The sequence below is a fragment of the Meriones unguiculatus genome, chromosome 18 (assembly GCF_030254825.1).
Source record: "Meriones unguiculatus strain TT.TT164.6M chromosome 18, Bangor_MerUng_6.1, whole genome shotgun sequence".
NCBI classification, from domain to species: domain Eukaryota; kingdom Metazoa; phylum Chordata; class Mammalia; order Rodentia; family Muridae; genus Meriones; species Meriones unguiculatus.
This window is the reverse complement of record NC_083365.1, coordinates 14,942,788-14,963,749: the sequence shown is the minus strand read 5'-3', so window position 1 is coordinate 14,963,749 and position 20,962 is coordinate 14,942,788. Positions and strand designations below refer to the sequence as shown.

General features: G+C 44.4%; 1 protein-coding gene across 8 annotated transcripts in view; it reads left to right on the top strand.

Annotated features, from left to right (window-relative positions):
- Ap4e1 (adaptor related protein complex 4 subunit epsilon 1) overlaps positions 1-16,933 on the top strand; it is a 92,348-nt gene extending 75,415 nt beyond the window's left edge. For 6 of the 8 annotated variants that reach the window (XM_060372108.1, XM_060372109.1, XM_021657080.2 and 3 more), the window contains 7 exons: positions 843-875; positions 2,668-2,780; positions 4,257-4,376; positions 5,495-5,592; positions 10,460-10,567; positions 14,631-14,802; positions 16,583-16,933. In XM_060372108.1, coding sequence (XP_060228091.1) covers positions 843-875; positions 2,668-2,780; positions 4,257-4,376; positions 5,495-5,592; positions 10,460-10,567; positions 14,631-14,802; positions 16,583-16,841 — 903 coding nt within the window. In that variant the 3' untranslated portion in view covers positions 16,842-16,933. Of the gene's footprint in view, positions 1-93; positions 161-842; positions 876-2,667; positions 2,781-4,256; positions 4,377-5,494; positions 5,593-10,459; positions 10,568-14,630; positions 14,803-16,582 lie in introns of all 8 variants that reach the window. The other 2 variants (XM_060372110.1, XM_060372112.1) reach the window with 1 other exon arrangement.
- Positions 16,934-20,962: the final 4,029 nt, after the last annotated feature.

Below are 20,962 nucleotides of genomic sequence, written 5' to 3'. Positions count from 1 at the left end.
AGTGTCCTGGCTTGCTTCCTGTGGCTTACTCAGTTACCTTCTTTTGTTGTTGTTTTCTTTTTCTTTTTTGTTCTGTTTTGCCTTTCAAAACAGGGTTTCTGTGTATAGCCCTGGCTGTCCTGGAGCTCACTCTCCTGTCTCCCAAGTGCTAGGATTAAAGGTATGCGCCACCACCCAGCCAGTTACCTTTTTTTGAGACCTACCTATGTAAAGAAGGCCCAGCCCACAGTGGGCTGATAGCAATTAGCAATGAAGGAAACACCCTACCACGCGGCTGCAGGCAAATCTGCTCTAGGCAGTTCCTTAGCTTACGTTCCTACTCTGAGTCATGTTCTCCAAATTTCGACATTTCCTCCAAGAGGGAAGGAAAGGGTCATAAGGCAAACAGAATGTTACAAAGTGGGGGGAAATGGGAACTTGGAAAGATTCTTGAGGGCCCCTACCCAGAAGCGGGGGGGGAAAAAAACAGTTGCTGTGGGTAAAGATTGAACAGCCAAGCTGAAAAAAAAAAATTCTTAACCGATTCACTGCGTAGAGACTGCCAGGCTCGCTGGTTTTGATTACCTCAGCGCTTTTGTAGTAACCCTTCATTCATCCTTATTCCTGTTAGTGAGTTCTAAGCGACCCAAATGAAAACTTGCTGAGTCACCAAACTGGACATTGGTACAGTTGTTTTCCGGTCTGTCAGGGCTCCCTTGTGGGGGGAATAGATGTCTGTGTATGTTGTCATACGACAGTTCCCTCTCACAGTGTTAAACTGACTTCTGAAGCTAAGTGTGGAAACAGTCTTCATAGAGCGTGCCAGCGCCCCCAGGGTCCTGAACCTCTTTCTGTCTTTACAGACACTGACGGAAGAGACCAAGATGAGTACTGAGGTGAGTTCCATGCAGAGGGCTTTAAATACAGCACATTTTTTCTGCAGTGTGCCAAATTTCTCTTATATGTTATCCTTTCTCCAGATTTTTCAAAAGACATCTCCCCTGGGTTACCTACTTGTTCATGGCTGTGGGTGATAGAAGAGAAATTATCTCCCTGAGTTTTTATCTGTGCCTGTTGTAGGTCACAACGCTGCCTCTCCCTCTCCCTTTCAGTCCCTAGCCATGAAGTGAAGGGCCTTCCTCCACTGTGTAATCCTGGCATGGTATGCTTGCTCTCCAGGCCCACACAGCAAGGCCAGCTAATCAATGATCATTTTCCAGGGTCCCTTGTTTCACCTGCTCAAAATATTCTCTGCCTTTCCCAACTCCAAAGGGTTTAGAAACATTAGCCCAAACAGGAAAACCGTTTCCCTCTAGGCTCCTGATGTCTGTGCTGTGGCTCTAGGAGATAGAGGAAGTATTAGGACCTCCGGGGTTCTTATCTATGTCCACCTTTCTTACATTAGTCCATGCAGCAGAGGGTGGACAGGGTTCATAGACTGGAACCTCCAAAATAATGAGTCGCACAGCCTTTTATATGGTGATTGTTTCACATATTTGCTGTAATCACAAAGATCTAACATAGCTAATTGGGAATATTCTTCTGGAAGTGACTCCATGATAATGTGTTGTTGCTATTTAGCTTTTAAAATGGACGTTTTCTTTTCCCACTATGGTTTATTAACATCTGGCCTCTACCGGAGTAGAGTGAATGTGAAGGTAGCTGCAACTCAGCCATGGTAAAGACTTAAAACAACATGGGTCTTGAGTCTGAATAAAGAGATGTCTTCCTGTGTGCACTGGTCTGTCAGCCTCTTGCACAGCAGCTGTTGCCTCTGAATGACTCACAGCTGGCTAGAGTCCTTGTCTGTAAAGGCGGGACTCAGGTAGGGTGGAGGTACCATCGTTTATAGCAGAAAAATGCCCTAGTCTGTGGGGAAGTGGTAGTAGATTGTTGGCTTAGATGTTTCACGAAATCTGCTTTCTTTAGGGTTCTTAAATACCTTTACCTCCCTTCCAACCCCCTGCACCTTAGATAGGAAATTAGTAAGGGAAAGGGCTGTAGACCACTTTTATCTATTTCCTGTCAGTTAGGGTCTTTATTGGATTACCAAACACAATCTTCAGGATACCAGAAGCCCAGTCCAAAGGCCAACACCAAGCAGCAACATGAATCAGCCCAAGTCATGGAAAGCCACAAGACTCAGTTGGATTGCCCTGAAATGTTTCTGGAATGTTTCTCTCTGCAAAGTCAAGTGTCGAGACACAGAGATCAGTGCAGCAACATCGATCCAAAAAGCAAAGCCTCACTGTGCGTGGGCCTCCAAGTTTACCTACAGATTTCTCAGCTGGTCAAAGTCACGCCCCTCACATAAGAGAGCTCACAACAAAACATCACTTGCCCTCTCGCAAGCCAGCCTCCAGCAAGGCATCACATGACAAAACTGAGTGTTCAAAAGAACCAGAAATTTCCACTTCAGTAGATAGAGCCAAATGGGCAGGGCCTTCTGATACATACCTGGAAGGTCTTCAACACAGAGACATGGGCAGAGCCCTTTCCAAATACATTTTAGGTCCTGTTCTCTGGTGTCTGAGACCTGGTTTCTAGAGTAGTCCTACCCTGACTCTTGTCCGGGGTTTGGCAGGCTTTCCTTGCTCTCCAGAATCTGAGCTGGTCATCAGTTTTGATGTACTCCATTAGATGCCTGGACTGTTTTTAAACCCCACACATCGGTCTTTGGTATTTCAGAGGAAATTTGGTGTGGTGGTGGTTGGTGTTGGCAGAGCTGGCTCCGTGAGGATAAGGGATTTGCGGGGTCCACACTCTTCAGCATTCCTGAACCTGGTTGGATTTGTGTCCAGGTAAGGCCCACTTGGTGTGTGTTCGTGGAAATCACAATGAGTGGCAACACTACAAGGTGTGGATACTTTCTAGGCCCCGGGGAAAGGCAGTGTCTCCAAAGAACCATGCAGAGTAGCCCCTGGAAACTGTAGTTTGGAGCAGTCTGGGAACTAAAGAGCCAGGGGCCTATAGCTGCATGTCCAGTAAGTGATGCCCACTGCAGACCCCACAAGGAGCATTAAGTGAGCATGGTGTTCGCTTATTACAGGAAGCACAGTGAGCACATGGTGGCTTTGGCCTGAAGGAAATCTAGGTGTAGCTCACTTAGCCATTCTGTCACTCAAAACAGTCATCCTGGTGGCTTTGTACATTATGTTTTTTAAACCATTCTCGGTACTATTACCAACTCCAGGCCAAGGTAAGAAAGCAGAGGCATAGGAAGATTCAATAATCTTGTTGATGTCATAACAACTGGAAAACCCAAGAGAATTTACATTTAGAGAAAAGTGTTTTGAGTCTAACACTGTGTTCTTTTCAAGCTGGTGATTGACCTGAACTTTTCTTTTTTATTAATTTTTTAAAGTTAATGTACAAGTTATTAGGTCTCACTACGGCATTTTTAAGCACAATTTGTTTTAGTTGCTTCTTCCCCTTCCACTTCCCATCTCCCTGTACCTCCACCCCAAGTCCGTTTCTGCTTTTATTGCACTTTTTGTTGTGGTAATTTTTAAAGTATATGCAAACAATAAGTGTTGGTCTAATCCAGCAGTGTGGGTTGGGTAGCTCACAAATCTCCTCTTGGCTAAAGCGGCTGTTGGCTGGAGCTTCCGCTGGGTGCACCATGTTGCTTTGCGATGGCACTGTTCTAGGACCACCTTTGTGGTTCTACAACCTTTGCCCTGGGTTATGGTACAAAATGGCCTGGCCTTGGCTCTTTTACTGTGTTCTCTGTCACAGTGATAGTCTTCGAGGTTTCCATCCTCGTCACACTGGTCAGCTGTGCCAGTCACAGCCTCTCTGGGGTGGTTTTAAGAGGCAGGGATGCTTGCTTTTCTGGTCACCCAGCCTTGAAGTATGTGAGAGAGCCTGGAGTATACAGTAGTTCATACAAGGTGATGCATGGGTAAGATTGGGCTTGGTAGTGCTCACAGCATTTCACCAGGGGCTTAGTAGGAAGTGACCACAAAGATCCTTTTATGTGAAATACAAGGACCTGGTTCTTTTTATTTTAGAGAAGTGACTTGGAAGACTTCGGGTTTCTACAAGTGGTGACCATGCTGGCATTCCATGCTAGGTCCCCTGACTTCAACCCAAGAAATGCTGCTTGCTTTCCTCATTCTACAATGGAAAATACCCAGGAAATAGGAAGGAGACAATTAATTCCTTACTTCCCAAAATCCCATCTGTAGGCATCGTTGGGAGGAGGGGTGACAAGTACTGTTCATTTAACATAAGCCTTGGATTTGTCTAGTTTTGAGAATGTTATTCTTAAACAGACGAGAACTTGGGAGTCTTGATGAAGTGCGGCAGATTCCTTTGGAAGATGCTCTCTGCAGTCAAGAGATTGATGTCGCCTATATTTGCAGTGAGAGTTCCAGCCACGAAGACTATATAAGGTTGGTCTCTTGATGCAGGTAGGCTTGGCCTTACATGTGGAGAGAGGGCTGAGCAAGCTAAAACTGTGCAAATGGGACTTAATGGTCAACACAGAAAATTCTGGTCGTCCTGTGACCTTTACAAGTTACTGTCAGGGGGGCTGGAGAGATGGGTCAGTGGTTAAGAGCACCGCCTGCTCTTTCAAAGGACCCAGGTTCAATTCCCAGTACCCACATGGCAGCATATAACTGTTTGTAATGCCAGTTCCAAGGGATCTGACACCTTCACACTAATGCACATAAAATAAAAATTGAATAAATTAAAAAAAGTTACCGTCAGGAACCAGATGTGGTTATGCAAGCCTTTAATCCCAGCACTGAGAAGGCTGGGGCAAGCCAACCTGTGAGTTCTAGGCCAGCCTGGTCTACATAGTGAAGTCCAGGATAGCCAGAGCTACATAGTGAGAACCCTGTATCAAAAAAATGGGGGTAGGACAGGAGGATGAAATAAATCCTTCTTCCCCAAGTTGCTTTTAGTTATAGTGTTTATTACCATGATAGAAAGCAAACTAGAGCTTGAATATTGATGAATAGTCAAATGATTTTATAACTGGAAAAGTTTGGTATAAATCTTTTTTTTTTTTTTTTTTTTTTGAGGCAGGGTTTCTCTGTGTAGCCTTGGTTGTCCTGGACTAGCTTTGTAGACCAGGCTGACCTCGAACTCTGAGTGATCCACCTGCTTCTCCCTCCCTGAGTGCTGATTTTTTTTAGGCGTGTACTACCACGCCTGGAACAGATGTTTTGTATTGTTTTAAGACAGGGTTTTTCTGCATATCCTTGGATGTCCTGGACTCACTCTGTAAACCAGGCTAGCCTTGCACTCACAGAGATCCACCTGGCTCTGCCTCCCAGAGTGCTGGGATTACAAATATGCACCACTGCCACCTGGCTACGCCTAGATTATTCTTTATTTTGCAGGGCACTGACTCTTGGCTCTTTGTTGCATTCACACACAGACTCTTGTTCATTTGCAACACTGTGTCCTCAGTCATACGTAGCATTCGAGCATTTACTTGAAGTGTCCTTTCCCTGTAAGCATTTACTTGAAGTGTCCTTTCCCTGTGTTTCCGTTTTCAAAGGCAGTTTCTTCAGGCTGGCAAGCATGTCCTGGTGGAGTACCCAATGGCATTGTCATCTTCAGCGGCCCAGGACCTGTGGGAGCTGGCTGCACAGAAAGGTAATGTACCCTCCAACTCCAGCACACAGCCCTCACACCAGGTTTCTGCCTCCTAAGTGTCCAGGGCGCCATCTTTCTGCCTTTCAAGGAAGTTGCCCTGGCTGCATCTGCTCTGGTGCTGAGTTTGCATCTCCCTCCTCCCTGGGCTGTGGACGCATAGGGAAGTGTGTGGATGAGAAGGGTGTGGAGGACTTGGTAGACTCGGCTTTGTCCTAATGAAACAGTGGATTGGTTTCCACATGTCACAATGTCATAAGTTGGTTGTACCTTGGATACTTAACTAATGGAAAAATGCCCAAATCAGAGTAATTGATTGTCTTATACGTATACTAGATAGTTTCTTTGTTCCGCTAAGGGAGTGTTTGTTAAAGGGTCACCGTATGCCAGGAAATTCTTTTAAACATACTGCATGCTTAGTTCTCAGTAAAGGTTTTGGAGTTAGAGATCTTTGTCTGCCGAGGTCGGTAATTTATGAAGAGAAGAGATTTACTTAGCTCATACCTCATACCACTGGAAGTTGTATGTCCGAGTCAAGGTATCCACTTGATGCCTGAGAGTTTCTTGTTCTCCATGCAGTGGGACTAAGAACAATTCGGAGAGGCCCAAAGTCCGGATACTCAGTCTTCTACTTTACCCATTCTACTGTAAGGCTTTCCCCTGAGTTTTCAAATTGGGTTTTTACATTTTTCAATTCTATCTTCATTTCAGTTTGAGTTCTCTTCACTATTTCGGTCTCTTTACTGAATTTAGTTTTCAAGTCCCTAATTGTTCTTGTCATTCGTTCAGCATTATGCTTGTGTTTTCTTGGCCATCACTTGGGTGTTTATTGCTATTCTCTGTAAGTTCATTGAGCTGTTTGCCTGCATGTATGTCTGTGTGAGGGCATCAGATCCCCTGGAACTGGAGTTATGTCAAAACAGTTTCGAGCTGCCCTGTGGGTGGGAATTGAACCTGGATCCTCTGGAAGAGCAGCCAGTGCTCTTAACTGCTGAGCCATCTCTCCAGACCCTGCTAACGTCTTCTTTGAACTCCATCAATTGCTGATTGTTCTTTTAATTTGTGGCCTGGGGCTGGAGAGATGGCTCAGCAGCCAAGAGAATTGGCTGTTCTTTCAGAGGACCTCGGTTTGATTCCCAGCTCATCACCGTCTGTAACTCCAGTCCCAGGGCTTCTGATGTACTCTTCCAGCCTCTACACGTGTAGTGCACAGACATAACTACATGCACTTAATACACCCATACACATAAAATAAAAGTAAAGGTTAAAAAATTTTAGCACAGTGTCCTGGGATTCATTTAAGTAATTCTCATTGGAGAACACTTCTGTAGCACTGCTGGCTTTTAAGGGGAGGACATACTGTCTTAGCCTTTCCCGTTGCGTTTTTCCCAGTAAGACCTGGACGCGTGGACTTCCCTTGACTGTGTGTCTAGTGTGAGACTCTAGGTTGCTTCTGTTGAATGGAAGTATGTTTTTGTTTTGTTGCCCAAGTTCAGTTTATTTTATATCAGGTATGAGGAGTCGGTTAATCCTTCAGATTCGGTGTTAGTTCTGGATGAGAGGAACAGGATGATTCCAATTCAGTGGTAAGCAAGAAAGCAGCCGAATGGCATATGCTTGGCTGAATCTTTTTGGCCTGGTGTGCAAGATGTGCTACCCAAGCTGTGCCTTGGAGTGAGCGTCGCATGAATGGGCCAGGAGCATGGCCACTGAACAGGCTAGCTAGGCTGGCAGACAGTCTATGCCACCAAGGCCGGGCCCGAGGCTTGGGTATGGTGCAGGCAGGTGAGGTGCCAAGGACTCCCAGGCTGAGCTGGTGCACACCTGTGTGAACTGGCCTAGGTCTGGGGATTAGAGAGAGAGCAGGCAGGCTAGGATCTAGGGAACTTCCCAGACCAGACCAAAGCATAGGATGTACGACCTAGGCTAGGCTAGGAGGTTGGGTGTGGATGGATGGGATAGGATCTGGTCGACTAACCGGACTGGACTAGTGGACAGTGTGTGGGAGCGAGGCTAAGCCTGGAGGTTAGGAATGGCTCAGTTCAAGGGACTCATCAGACTGGACTGCTGCACCAGATGTCCTTCTTCTATTAAACCTATATTCATTGACTGGCCCCTCCCGTCTTCTTCCCTCACCTTCTGGTAAGCATTATCCTACTCTCTGCTTCTGTAAGGTTGGCTTCTTATACTCCGCACGGTGAACGGCATTGTTATTTTTCTTTCTGCAGCTGGCTCACTTCACTTTCACTTAACATAATACCCTGTGGGCTCACTCACATGGGTGGAAACTGCAGGACCTCAGCTTCGCTATGGAAGAACTGCAGTTTTTGTCTGTTCTGAATCTGTCCACCGGCCCTTTGAAGTAGTGTGAGATGAACAAGGGGGTGCAGATGTCCCTTTGGCGTTCCATTTTCCGTGGTTTACACATGTAGTAATGGGATTGGTGGGTCATGTTAGATCTATGTTGAACCCTGTGAGGAACTTCCATGCCAGTAAGTTCTAAGCCATGCTAGCATTAGTGTAAGTAACCTTCTCCTTTAGCTTCTTTCACATCCTTGCCAGCAATTTTTTTGACTTTTTTTAATAAATAGTCATTCTAAATGGAACGAGGTGACATTTTATTTTGGGTTATATTTTAATTCTCCTAATGATAAAAGGTGAGCATTTTTTTTCCCTGTAGCTGCTGGTCGTTTACATGTCTTTAGAGATATGGATATTACCTATTTAAATTTTTAAAAATTTTATTATTTCCATTTTCTGTTGAATTTTATACATATATATATTCTGGATATTACCTATTACTGAATATATTTTGCAAGTATTTTAATTAATTTTGTATGTGGTGTTTTATTCTGTTGTTATGTATACATGTTTGCCATTCTATCACTTAAGTCACTTGGCTTTTGTAGTCTGCTTTTTTGTGTCCTACCTAAGGAATCTTTGCCTAGTCTACTTATGATGATTTGAATAAGAAATGGGCTCCTTACTCCAACCAAGGACCATGCATAGAGATAACCTAGAACGCCTGCACAGATAGATAAACCTGTGGCAGCTCAGTCTCCAAGTGGGTTCCTTAATAATGGGACCAAGGACTCTCTCTGACATGAACTCAGTGGCTGGCTCTTTGATCACCTCCCCCTGAGTGGGGGGCAGCCTTACCAGGCCACAGAGGAAGATGATACAGCCAGTCCTGATGAGACCTGATAGGCGAGGGTCAGAGGGAAGGGGAGGAGGACCTCCCCTATCAGTGGACTTGGGAAGGGGCATGGAAGGAGATGAGGGAGGGAGCTACAGCTGGAATACAAAGTGAATAAACTGTAATTTGTGAAAAAAAAAATTTTAAAAGAAATGGGCTCCAACTTGAACATTGGATCCCTGGTAGTGGTACTGTTGGGAGAGGTTTAAGAGATAAGTCTGGAAGTTTGATGATATAGCTGCGTCCTTTTCCAGTCTTCCTCTCCCCTCTCTCTACTTTTGGTTAAAGATGTGCTCACTGAATTTCCTGCTTCACTGCCGTGCCTGCTGCCATACCTGCTGCCATGACTTCTGCCAGCTGCCTGCTGCCTCCTACCACGCTTGCTGCCGTGCCTCCTGCTATGATGGGATCTTAAACTCTTGCTAAGTTGTTTCTGGTGATGCTATTTTATCACAGCAACAGAACTAGTATTCTCAAGAATTTGCCGTATGTTTTCATGTATTGTTTCCTAGTTTTTGAGCTTATGGTTAAGCACTTATTACATTGTGAGTTGATTTGATAAGTGTGTAAGTGTAGTGTTTTGCATGTGAATATCTACTTTCCCAAGTATCGTTTATTGAAGAAATTATCCTCTATAACATTTTATGTGGCAGCAATTTCTTCATGTAATATTAAAAGCAGAAGGAAAGTGAAAGGATAAAACTGTCAAAATGTAAGAGACTTGACACTTCAAAGGAAAGATTGAAAAAGGGCAGCCTTTGCCCTGGAAGGTGTATACAAATGACATCACTGAGAAAAGTTTAACATTCAGAATATCTACAGGATTCCACAGCATATAAACAAACCAAATAACCTGACTAAAAAAGTAGTAAACAAGTATAACATCACCAGTTTTTAAAGAAAAGCAAATAAAAAAGTACAAAAGATGCCACATTCCTTAGGATATATGCGGAGGGGTCTCTGCTGACCACCATGGCCAGCAGAGTAATGATTTGCAAAAGGCAAGACGGTGGTTTAGTTCAGCACAACTGAGTAGTCACTGTTCAAACTTCAGGCATCTGACCCCGAGCAGTTTATTTCAGCATATTTAAGCAAAGCACAATTTGGTGATAATTAACTCGATCCCATGTGTTCACTAAAGTTTAAGATGGGACTGTATCAAAACACTTTGTCAAGGACATGTGGCACTCTCATACAGGTAGGTTCTATGGATTGACTGCATGTGACACTTTCTATAACAGTAGGTTCTATAGATTGACAAGCTCATGAAAGGGTCTGGGCGCAAAGGTCACCAGGCTGTTGACCATGTCTGCTCCCAGCCTTCTGAGCAAACCGACAGGTTTTCTATCTCTCCCTTTGAAGGGACAACCCTGTGTGTTTAACATTTCTGGTCCCCCTCGTGCTTATCTGTGCGCACAAGAACCTCCATGCCTCCCACAGATATGCACCATAACCTGTGGATAAGTGTTCACAAGGACTTAGACGTGTTAGAAGCCGGTGCACATTAATGTCAGCCTGGGTGCTAGGGGAGAGTGGTGTCATCCTAACGTGCTCTGCACGCTGTTCGTGGGCGTCCTGGATCTTGTTCTGGAGGAAGACTGGCATAATCTCGGGCACACAGCTAGTTGTACACAGTAGATAATGGCCACATGTTTTTCTGTTTTGTCACAACAGGGAAAGTCCTGCATGAGGAGCATGTGGAACTCTTGATGGAAGAATTTGCGTTCCTGAAAAAAGAAGTGACGGGGAAAGAACTCCTGAAAGGGTCTCTTCACTTCACAGGTCAGTGTAAGGCTGGTCACTGAGGCCCCCAAGAGTGACCATCTTCTGTCCCGACATCACTGGCAGCAGAAGCCACCCAGACTAGAGTTGTCATCTGGGCACTCTCAGCGGCTCTGCTCAGGTGAGCGTGGACAGCTTCAGGTCGTCAAAATGAGAAAAAGTCAGCTGGGCACCATGGCGCTCGCCTGTAATCCCAGCACTCCAGGAGGCAGAGGCAGGTGGATCTCTCTGAGTTCAAGGCCAGCCTGGTCTTACAAAGTGAGTTCAGAATAGCCAAGGCTACACAGAGAAACCCTGTCTCAAAAAACAAAACAAAAAAAAAAAAAAAAAGAGGAAAAGTCAGTCAGCTATTAAAGCTGAAGAAGAAGTTGAAAACAGCTGTGTGTCTATTAGGAAAGGAACATATATCAAAGTGCCCCTGCAGGAACTGTACATGTGATTTATATCCAGAGAGATTATATTAAAGGGTCTGGAGAGACAGCTCAGAGGTTAAGAGCTCTCACTGGCTCAGGTTTGATTCCCAGCATCCATGTGGTGGATTACAGCTCGCGGAAAGTCCACTCCAGGTGATCTGACTCCCTCTTCAAGCTCTGGAAGTATGTGGTACACAGACATACATGCAGGCAAAACGCCCATTTACAGAAAAATGAAGGGACATTTTTTTTTAAAAAGAGATTAGATTTAAGGCGTACTTCATTAACCATCTTAATAAATATTTTTATTTAAATTATCTTTAGAGAACTTCATACAAGAACAATAAAAACATGTATACTAACGACTTTTCTAGTTATGATAAAACACCTGAGACAGGAAAGGGCTGTAAGTGTTCATGTTGCTCGCTGTTGAGAGGGATAGCACAGTCCGCTGTTGACAGAGGAGCACTGTGGTAGGCATTTTCATTGTGTGCTCACTTTTTCTTTTCTGCTCACATTCAGTCCAGGACTTGAGCCCATGGTAGGCGAAACCACATTCATGGTGGTTCTTCTTCCTCAGGTAACTCCCATAACTCCTTAAACACACATCCCAAAGTGTGACTCCAGGTAGTTCCAAACCCAACCAAGCTGACAGGGAAGATTAACCATTACTCTGTTTTCATCTTTCCTTAATGAGATGTATTTGATCATTGTAACCTTGAATTGAAAGGTGAGTCAGAAATCTCATGGGTGCTTCTGTCCAAACCTTTCAGGCAGAATCTTTCTTAGTGATATTTTAACTGAGCTGGAAAGGGAGTTCACAGTTGGAGTGCTGGCCTAGGACAGAGGCCGGCCCTGGGCTCCAACTTCAGCACTGCAAAAAAATGAAACAAAACAACTAGTTGGAGATTAATTTTCTCTAGAATATTGTAGGTAACAACTTTTCAGAAAGGATTGGGAAATAGATGTTTGGAGAAGGGAATATTTTCATACATCTTTTGTAGAACAAACAGAAAGTTTATTCTCTTCCTCCATCAAATTACGAAGACGTTGGCTACACCAGTCATTCATCATGTTTAATTTGGATTTTTATGTCAGTCATTCTTTAAGTATTAATTGTAGGTAATTGTCCAGATCTTAGGGTCACCTTGGACTGATTCCTTTTTGGTCCCCCTTGAGTGTCTGTACCTCCCTTCCTCAGTGGAAGGGCATCACTGAGTGGTAAGATTGTCTTCTGTCTTGAAAACTGCGTGAGAGTTATGACAAGAAGTGGTATAACCATTAGCCTGAGCAAGAAACTGCTGAGAACGTGGTATGTGCTGTCTTAAAATGCCACTTAAGCTCTTTGCCTTTGAAGCCGTTGTTCATTATCCTTGTGCTATGGTAAAGGACATGAGTGCAGAAAGGTCACACGTGTTGGGACAGAGCCAGGCTGGCATTTCAGTGTGTGCCTCAGGCTTTCCGTGGCTGCTGAGTAAGCTGCCAAGCAGACTGCAGCAAGTGAAGGCCAAGGCCGAGGGCACCTCTGGGACAACTACTTTCCTGTGGTTTCACTGAATAGTTGGTTGCTTTTATTCCTAAGTGTGAATGTCAATGCCAGAAGACGTATTTGGTTTTAATGTCACAGATGGAAGTCCATGTTTAAGATTGGCAGGACAGAGACAATATCTCATGCAGTTGCTCTTTGAAGTGTCTGGGACTCATTTGGAGTCTGCTTTCTGAGAAAACATTTAATATAAGACCAATTTTCTTGACATGGGATTAGTCCCAATACAACACTATTAATCAGAAAGAATAAAAGAAAGTTATATATGTCGGTGCAAATAGAGTCCTAGAACATAAGAGAGAAATCGATGTTACTTGCATAAGTTAAAACCGAGTAACACAATACCACACATTATTTAAGATGGATACATTTTGTCATAAAACATAAAAGCATGCTCGAGTGACTGCAAAAAGTTCAAATATGGATTGGTCTGTGACATAGGAATGGAAATGCAATCAGGCAGGGCTACCCAGGGGGCTTCACCCATGGAAGGAATGGGGTGTTACGTTTCTAACCCCAAGAGGAATATGCAAGGGCTGTTCTGTGACTGAGCAGTTCATGTAGACATGCATAAACACTTACAGTCCGCATAGAAGCAGAGAGGAAAAGGCTTTGAGAGCTGCTTAAAAGACCCTGCCCTGTCAGAGTCAACTGTTGTCAGATCCCCCCTGAAAAACTGGGATTCGCCATGCCTGGAAATAGAGACTAAACATGGGTACTGGCTCATGCCAGTTCTTTCTAGACAGGAGGACAATCTATTGAGCCAAAAAACCAGGGAGTTAAAGAGAAAACAGAAAATCCGGAAGGAGGGGTGGCATTACTGTTAGCAAGAAGAGGCACCTGACTGTATCTCTGCCACAATGCATCCTAAATACTGCATTAATATTGCATTAATATTTTCTTTACACCTCAGGTTGTCGTGGCGACGTCCTCCTCCTGCCGGGCATAGGCAATACTTGTAGGAATCAGAGTCTCAAAAGCTTCCACTTACCAGATTTCTTTAAACCACGTATTGAAATTGAAGTATGCAGCGGGGCCTGGTCGCACATGCCTGTAATCCCAGCACTCCGGGAGGCAGAGGCAGGTGGATCCCTGTGAGTTTGGGGACAGCCTGGTCTACAAAGTGAGTCCAGGACAGCAGGGGCTAAACAGAGAAACTCTGTCTCAAAAATAAAAAAAAGAAAATATAAGTATGTATGTGTATAAATACTTACTTTCATAGTAATACATAATTGAATTCAGTATCTTAGAAACAGAAATCTGAAACTTTTAAAACATTTTTTTTTTCTTAGAAGAAAACCTTTGTGCAGTATATTTTGATCATGTCTTTTTTGGCTGGTTGTTTTGTTTTGATTGTTTGTTTTGTTGTCTCTGTGTAGCCTTGGCTGTCCTGGACTTGCTTTGTAGGCCAGGCTGGCCTCAAACTCACAGAGATCCGCCTGCCTCTGCCTCCCTGTGTGGTGGTTTGCGGGTGTGTCACGGTACCCAGCTTTTTTTTTTTTTTTTTTGGATGTTTTCTCCCAGCTCTTCTACCATACACACCCAACTCATTCTCATTCTCTCTCTTTCACTCTCTCTCCCTCTTTTCTTTCTCTCTCTTTCTAAAACAAAGACAAAACAGCAAACTTTTTAATTCTCTCTGGCTGTTGTTAGTTTGGCTTACTTTACTAACAACATTAAATAATTTTTTTTCAAAAATTTAATTAAAATACTATATTTTAAAAAATAAAAGAAATATTTTCCATTTAGCACCTTGCTTTTCATCTTGATTTGGTTTGGTTTGTTTGGTTTTTGTTTGGTTTTTTTGTTCTTTATTTTTCTGAGACAAGGTTTCTCTGTGTAGCCTTGGCTGTCCTGGACTTGCTTTGTAAGCCAGGCTGGCCTCAAACTCAGAGATCCGCCTGCCTCTGCCTCCTTGAGTACTGGGATTACAAGCGTGTGCAACTGTGCCCGCCGCTTTTCATCCTTTTACTGTACACACGCGCCATGAGGCAGACATCCTTGTCCTGATTGCTCAGTTATGCTCCCTTCCCAGCTTCTATGGGTACGATCTTGTGAGACAATTCCTTTTCCCAGCTCTCTTAGCATTTGTGATTTCTTGCAGCCAGCCCACTGGAAGAAGATAAATTTGGCTTCCCTGCGTTCAGCGGCATTTCTCGCCTGACCTGGCTGGTCAGCCTCTTTGGGGAGCTTTCTCTTATTTCTGCCACCTTGGAACACCGAAAAGAAGATCGGTATCTGAAAATGACTGTGCAGCTCGAGACCCAGGACAAGGGGTGAGTGGCGAGAAGTAAGGAGAGAGATTTCTCATCGTCCTCAGGCGTTCATAAGGAGAGCTCTTAAGAGGCCCTGAAGGACCAGTGCCTGCCATCCAGACAGAGAGCTGTTGTCTGTGTTGGCTTTCCATTCTTTGCACCCTCTGAGGTCTGAAGGAACAATATAAGTTTAGTTGTCATTAAATAACTAATGGCAGGGCTAGAGAGACGGCTCAGTGGTTAAAAGCACTGGCTGTTCTTCCAGAGGACCCGGGTTCAATTCCCAGCACCCACATGGCCATCTGTAACTCCAGTACCAAGGGATCTGACACCTTCATATAGACATACATGTAGACAAAACATCAATGCACATAAAATAAAAACAAATCTTTTTTTAAAATAATAAAATAAATAAATGACTTAAAAAAATAAAGCAAGTTGCTAGTAATTCAGTTATACAGGTAATTAATTTAAGCTTATTGTTTATGTATTTTTCTATTCATCTTAGAGATAAGATGCCACTGTGTTCTTCAGACTAATCCCACACTCCTTGGCTCAGGCAGTGCTTTTACCTCAGCCTCTTTTGTATTAGCATACACATAAGCACGTGCCATTACCACCGTTGCATATTTTTAGTTTTCGGAAATTGAGGCACAAGAAACACTTTGGTATTCTGCATTGCCTCAAACCTTAACACTGTTATTTTGGAAGGATGTATGAAGTTGTCTTAAGTAGATAAAACTGTTTGGAATAGCTCAAATTTATTTTACCCAGAACTAAAGTAAAAATGGTGAATATGTATCCCAGGCTGGCCTTTAATTTACTGATAGGCTGTATAGCCCACCTCAAAGTTGAGAATTCCATACAAAATTCGCTTGTTCTGCGAATTTTGCAAGCTATGCATGGGGACTAATTTTTGGATAAAATTTGATCAGCTTTTTATTACTTTTTAATATTCAAAGACATATTTGCTTGCAATCACAATCAACTTAAGCGAGATTTCTGTTTTCCATGTCCAGGTATCATAGCTCTGCTAAATAAATAAATAAGAAGGAGCAACATACGTGAAGGAATGTTTCGGAGAAAGTTGAGTCTTTATGAGTCACGTCTAGGAAGTGAAAAGGATACAGAGATGCTTTGCTCCCAACAGAAAGGCATTTGCCCTCCTGTGTTCTTTGAGAACCCAGTGAAATAACCTGAGAATTCACACAGCAGTTTGCCATTTCTCGTGATTGCCTGCCTTCCCTAGCTGGATTCCCTTAAGTAAAGCAACCCAGACGATTCAGGGTGCAAAGCAGTGTTTACACAGAAGTCGCCTAATGGTTACTAATAGGCAAAATAAACACCTGGTTATAGTAACGTTGGAAACAGGGTGTCGCTGTGCCACCACAGTGAGCCAACGTCTCGGGGAAAATGGGACCTGTCGCATGACGACAGGTGTAGGTACCCATCTGCCTTCCTGGTTCTTTTCTCCTCTTGGCCCGTGTGTGACATGTGTTCCTGTGTGTGCTTGCACATGTGCACGTGCATGTGAAGGCTGGAGGTGGCTGTTAAGTGCTGTCTTCCTCCATGACCAGTCTCCGCTTTGTTTACTGAGGTGGGGTCTTTCACTGAATCTAGACCTTGCATATTCCACGAGTCTGGGTAGCCAGCTTTCCAGGGGTCCCGCCTCTGCCTCCTGAGCCCTGACAGCACAAGCGGCCCACCATGCCAGTGCAGCCTTTGTGTGGGTGCTGAGGAGCTCAGCTCTGTCCAGTGTGATTTTTAACATTAGGATTTTTTTTTTTTTTTGTCTTTGCAGTCTCTTGTCATGGATTGAAGAGAGAGGGCCCGGCTTCAAAAGAAACAGATATTTAAACTTCCAATTCAAATCTGGGTCCCTGGAGAATGTGCCAAGTGCAGGAGTCAATAAGAACATCTTTCTGAAAGACCAGGATATATTTGTTCAGAAGCTCTTGGGCCAGGTCTCTGCGGAGGACCTGGATGCCGAGAAGAAGCGCATCCTGCATTGCCTGGGACTGGCCGACAACATCCGGAAGCTCTGCCGCCCAGAGGAGTGAGGAGGGGGCTTCACATACCTCTGAAATAGGGCCGAGATCTTCTTAACAGTTTGCCTTTAGCTCTGACAATTAAATATGGTGGATAAACAGAATGAGAATAGTATTCTGAGCTGTGTTGGGGATAATATTTGGTGCTGGAGCCATCCTGTGGGACTAAGAGAAGAACCTTCTGAGGTCATGGTTTATACATATTTGTCTTCCTAGTAGCAGCCCTGTGAGAAGGATGTAGAATGCTGTTTTCATTCTTGTGGAAAAGCTGGCTTGAAGTTATCTAGGCGGGGGGGGGGAGTAGATTTGAAGGTCTACGCATGTTCCAAACCACTTACTATGAACTGCATTCTGTCCTTTAGGGAATGTGACTGTCCCTCACAGTCACAGGGTCACTGCTAGTTGCTGGTAATCCTATCTTACTGACCAGTGGGTAACTTGCAAGTTAGTCAAAGGAAGGGTGCCAACAATAATGACAACAAGAATGTGACTAAAATGATTGCACCCGTGCACCGCTGGCAGAAAGCCACTTGATTATAGGAAGTAAGTCTGGAGTAAAGAGAGCCTTGGCAATAGTGGTGCTGTAGCATCTGGGTCTACAGGAGGGCATCCTGGAGAGAGACATGCCTTGGTGTGTTGGGAAGAATTCTAAACCACAGAGGGGACAATATCAGGCAGCACTGTGGTCCTGAAATTTATCATTTAACATAGTAATAGCTTGGTGAGTTCTTCAGCCCAGGCTAAGCGCTCAGAAGGCCACCAGAAAGTGGTGACAGTTTGCTAAGAGAGGTGTTCTGGTGGTAGCCCTCAAGGATGAACCTGCAGTCTTGGCTGTTGGTCCATCAGCCTCTGCGGCCTTAAGTTGCACTCATTGGATTTCTTGCATTTTCCAAAGCTGACTCTTTATTACTGCTTTTCAAAGTGAACTTGAAGTAATTTTCATACCTGTGGATCATGGATTCTGCTCAACTTTTTACCTTCCTATTAATCTGTCACAGTCCACTACCCCAGTGATTCTCAACCTGTGGGTAGCAACCCCTTTGGGGTCACATAGCAGACATTTACATTATGATTCATAACTAGCAAAATTACAGTTATGAAGTAGCAGTGAAATAAGTTTATGGTTGGGGGTCACCACAACATGAAGAACTATATTAAAAGGTTACAGCATTAGGAAGGTTGAGAACCTCTCCTCTACCCTCTCTTAGTAGTCTTCTGTCCCCAAATTAGTCCTCCTACTTTCATGTCATGTATGTATACAAAACAATGCACAGTTTGAGGAGAGAATGGACACCGAGAAGTATGATGATAGCGTTTAGTCTTGTGCTCAGAGAGATGAGAAGTTTAAAGAAAGGCCGGATGTGAAATGGAATAAAGAGAATGGTGTCCTCTGTGTAAGACTCCACCCAGGTAAGCCTCCAACCAGTAAAAAGAAAGGCTTGAAGGACCTCCTGGAGCAAAGGAAAGCATCAAGGAGTCAAAGCGTATGCGAATGTAAGGAAGGCGGCAGGCTCCATCCCAAGCAGGAAGCAGAGCTGGTAGCTTCAGAAACATGGTTCTGCTTTTGTAAAGAAGGATGCAGAAGTGAGCAAAAGGATTGTGAGTTCTTCCTCTATGGTAAAGGAAAGCTGGTGAAGCCAGGGAATCTCTGCATGGAGGCCTGGAGAGGCCATTTCATGAAGCTGTGAAGGAGACGCTAAGATGTTTGAGATACCAGGGCCATGGGATACTGTTAATCCCACTGGTTGAGAATAAGGCCAGTACCACAATCTGAGCCAGATTGGAAGCAAGCTTTAATTAAATGCTGGCCAAGATGATGGACTCTAGCCATGTCCATTCTGAGGTTACCAGTAAATGGACACAAGCTATACTTGACCTGGTGTTTATAAAGGCAAACCTGTAAGGCTATGTACTTCCCATTCTATTAGGGGACAAGTATACATTGGACATACCCCTGCCTATGTGTGATTAAGCACCTTCTGCCTGCATGTGGTCGAGTGTACCCAGTGCAGTTGGGTAAGCGTAACTTGTTTAGGGAAGTGAAAATATGTGGCTTGTTTTCTCATATGAACAACAGCCCCCAAATCTCAGGAAGTATCTGTCCTTGGGTAAAAGGACAGGTTAAAGCCATTTTTGTTTTATGGATCTCTTGGTACAGTAATTAGAACTCGAAACATAAGTTTGGCTTTCATAATACCCGTCAAGGAGAGCGGCAGCCACAGTAGAACCAGCTCAAGAGAGAAGTATGTTGCAGGCAGCAGAGCTGGAAGGGATGGAAGATCTGAAGAGCGTTTTGACATGTGGAGATGTAGAATTTGGAGTTTGCCCTGCTGGATTTCAGTATTGCTTTATCCAGTTATTCCTCACTATGCCCTCTTTCCTTCCATTTGGAATGGTAATGTATATTCTGTGCCATTGTATGTTGGAATTGTGTAATTTACAGGGGGTTACAATTAAGAGATTGCTTTGAGTCTCAGAAGAGACTTTCAGACGTTTAAGTAAGTGTTTAGACTGTGATAGACTATGGGGAGTTTTGAAGTTGGACTTAATGCATTTTGCATGATAGGGCTACAGGCCCATAGGGCCAGGGAATGGAAGAATGTGGTTTGAATGAGAATGACCCCCACAGGCTCATCTATCTGAATGATTGCTCCACAGTTGGTTAATCTGTTTTGGGAAAGATTAGGAAGTGTAGCCTTGTTGTGTCTTGTGGCATTCAAATCCACTGGGGAAGACCAAAACTTAGACTCAATTCAAATTCAGATTAATGAATTTCTTCTGACTACTAGCAGGACAGCAGCCTTAGAGCCAAACAACATGAAGGCCTGAAGGGGAATAAGGTGGGGTTTTAAAAGTGGACATCAGAGGGGCTGGAGAGATGGCTCAGAGAGTCATTTTCTAGAGGTTCTGAGTTCAATTCCCAGCAACCACATGGTGGCTCATAACATTCTGTAATGAGATCTGGTGCCCTCTTCTGGCACGCAGGCACATATGCAGGCAGAATACTGTATACATGATAAATCTTAGAAAAAAAAAGTGGACATCAGAAAGGTGTAGAACTATCCATGGAATCCACAGCTGTTCATAATCTCTGAAACCTTCTGATGGAGCAGAGAGGAGCAGGTGCTATGCTGAACATAATTTAGAAAGCACATTTGGGAGCACAGGGTATGTGGCTCTTTCCTCCATGTTGGAACATTCCCTTGTAGTAAGGAGGGAGGCTCACAAGCCTCAGGAGGCCTGACTCACAAGGCCCTGCCACACAGAAGCAGAGCAATTGCTAGAGCCTGAAGCTAGACAGGAGCAAAGGAGCAGGAGCACCAGGGATGCTGTCCCTGTAAGCTGTAAGCTGTCACCCACGTGTGGGCAGGCTTCTTCTTGACGGTGCAGCTGCCTTTGTCACTCTCGCTCCCATAACTCCATACCCACTGCTTCAAGCTAGACTGATGGAATCCTTTCTTTACTCTGGCATTGGCACCTGATCTGGATGAATGGAAGTCTGTTTATGTCCTCCAGGAAGTCACACGGGAAGGACTGCTTTTTGTTTGGGCTCAGAGCACGTTATAAGGAACTATTACCAATTGCTTGTCCATTATCCCAGATGCTGACCTGGATAGTGAGTGACAGGGATCCTGGGCACTTACGCCTGACCCCCGAGGTATGAGAAGACATTTTCTATCTGGGAACATGAACTCTGTGGGGCTGGAGGAGAGGCCCAGCCCAGCAGTGTGGATGTAGCAGACAGGAAGGAGGCCACTGCAGTCATCCAGGGCAGGTGACACAAGAGAGTCAAGGTGTGTGAGATGAGGAGGGAGTCAGTGTTCAGCCTGTGACTACACCAGCGCAGTAGTGAGGTGAGTCAGGGTAAAGGCTCACGGCCCGTCCCTGAAATGTTTGGTGTGCGCCTCATGGTGGTGCCAAGGCTAAACGAAGCCATGCACAGAAGGGCGAGAACACTTATATCATCTTTGCCACTGCCACCCCTCCCTCAGCATCCGTAGGTGTTTGTATGTTTATACACAGACGTGATCTCTAAACAGGCATCTGTCTCCTCTTGCTTGTATGCATCCCTGGCCTTGATGGACATGTCGTCCTGGAGAGCCGAGGGGAATAACCAGGTCTGGTGCTGATAC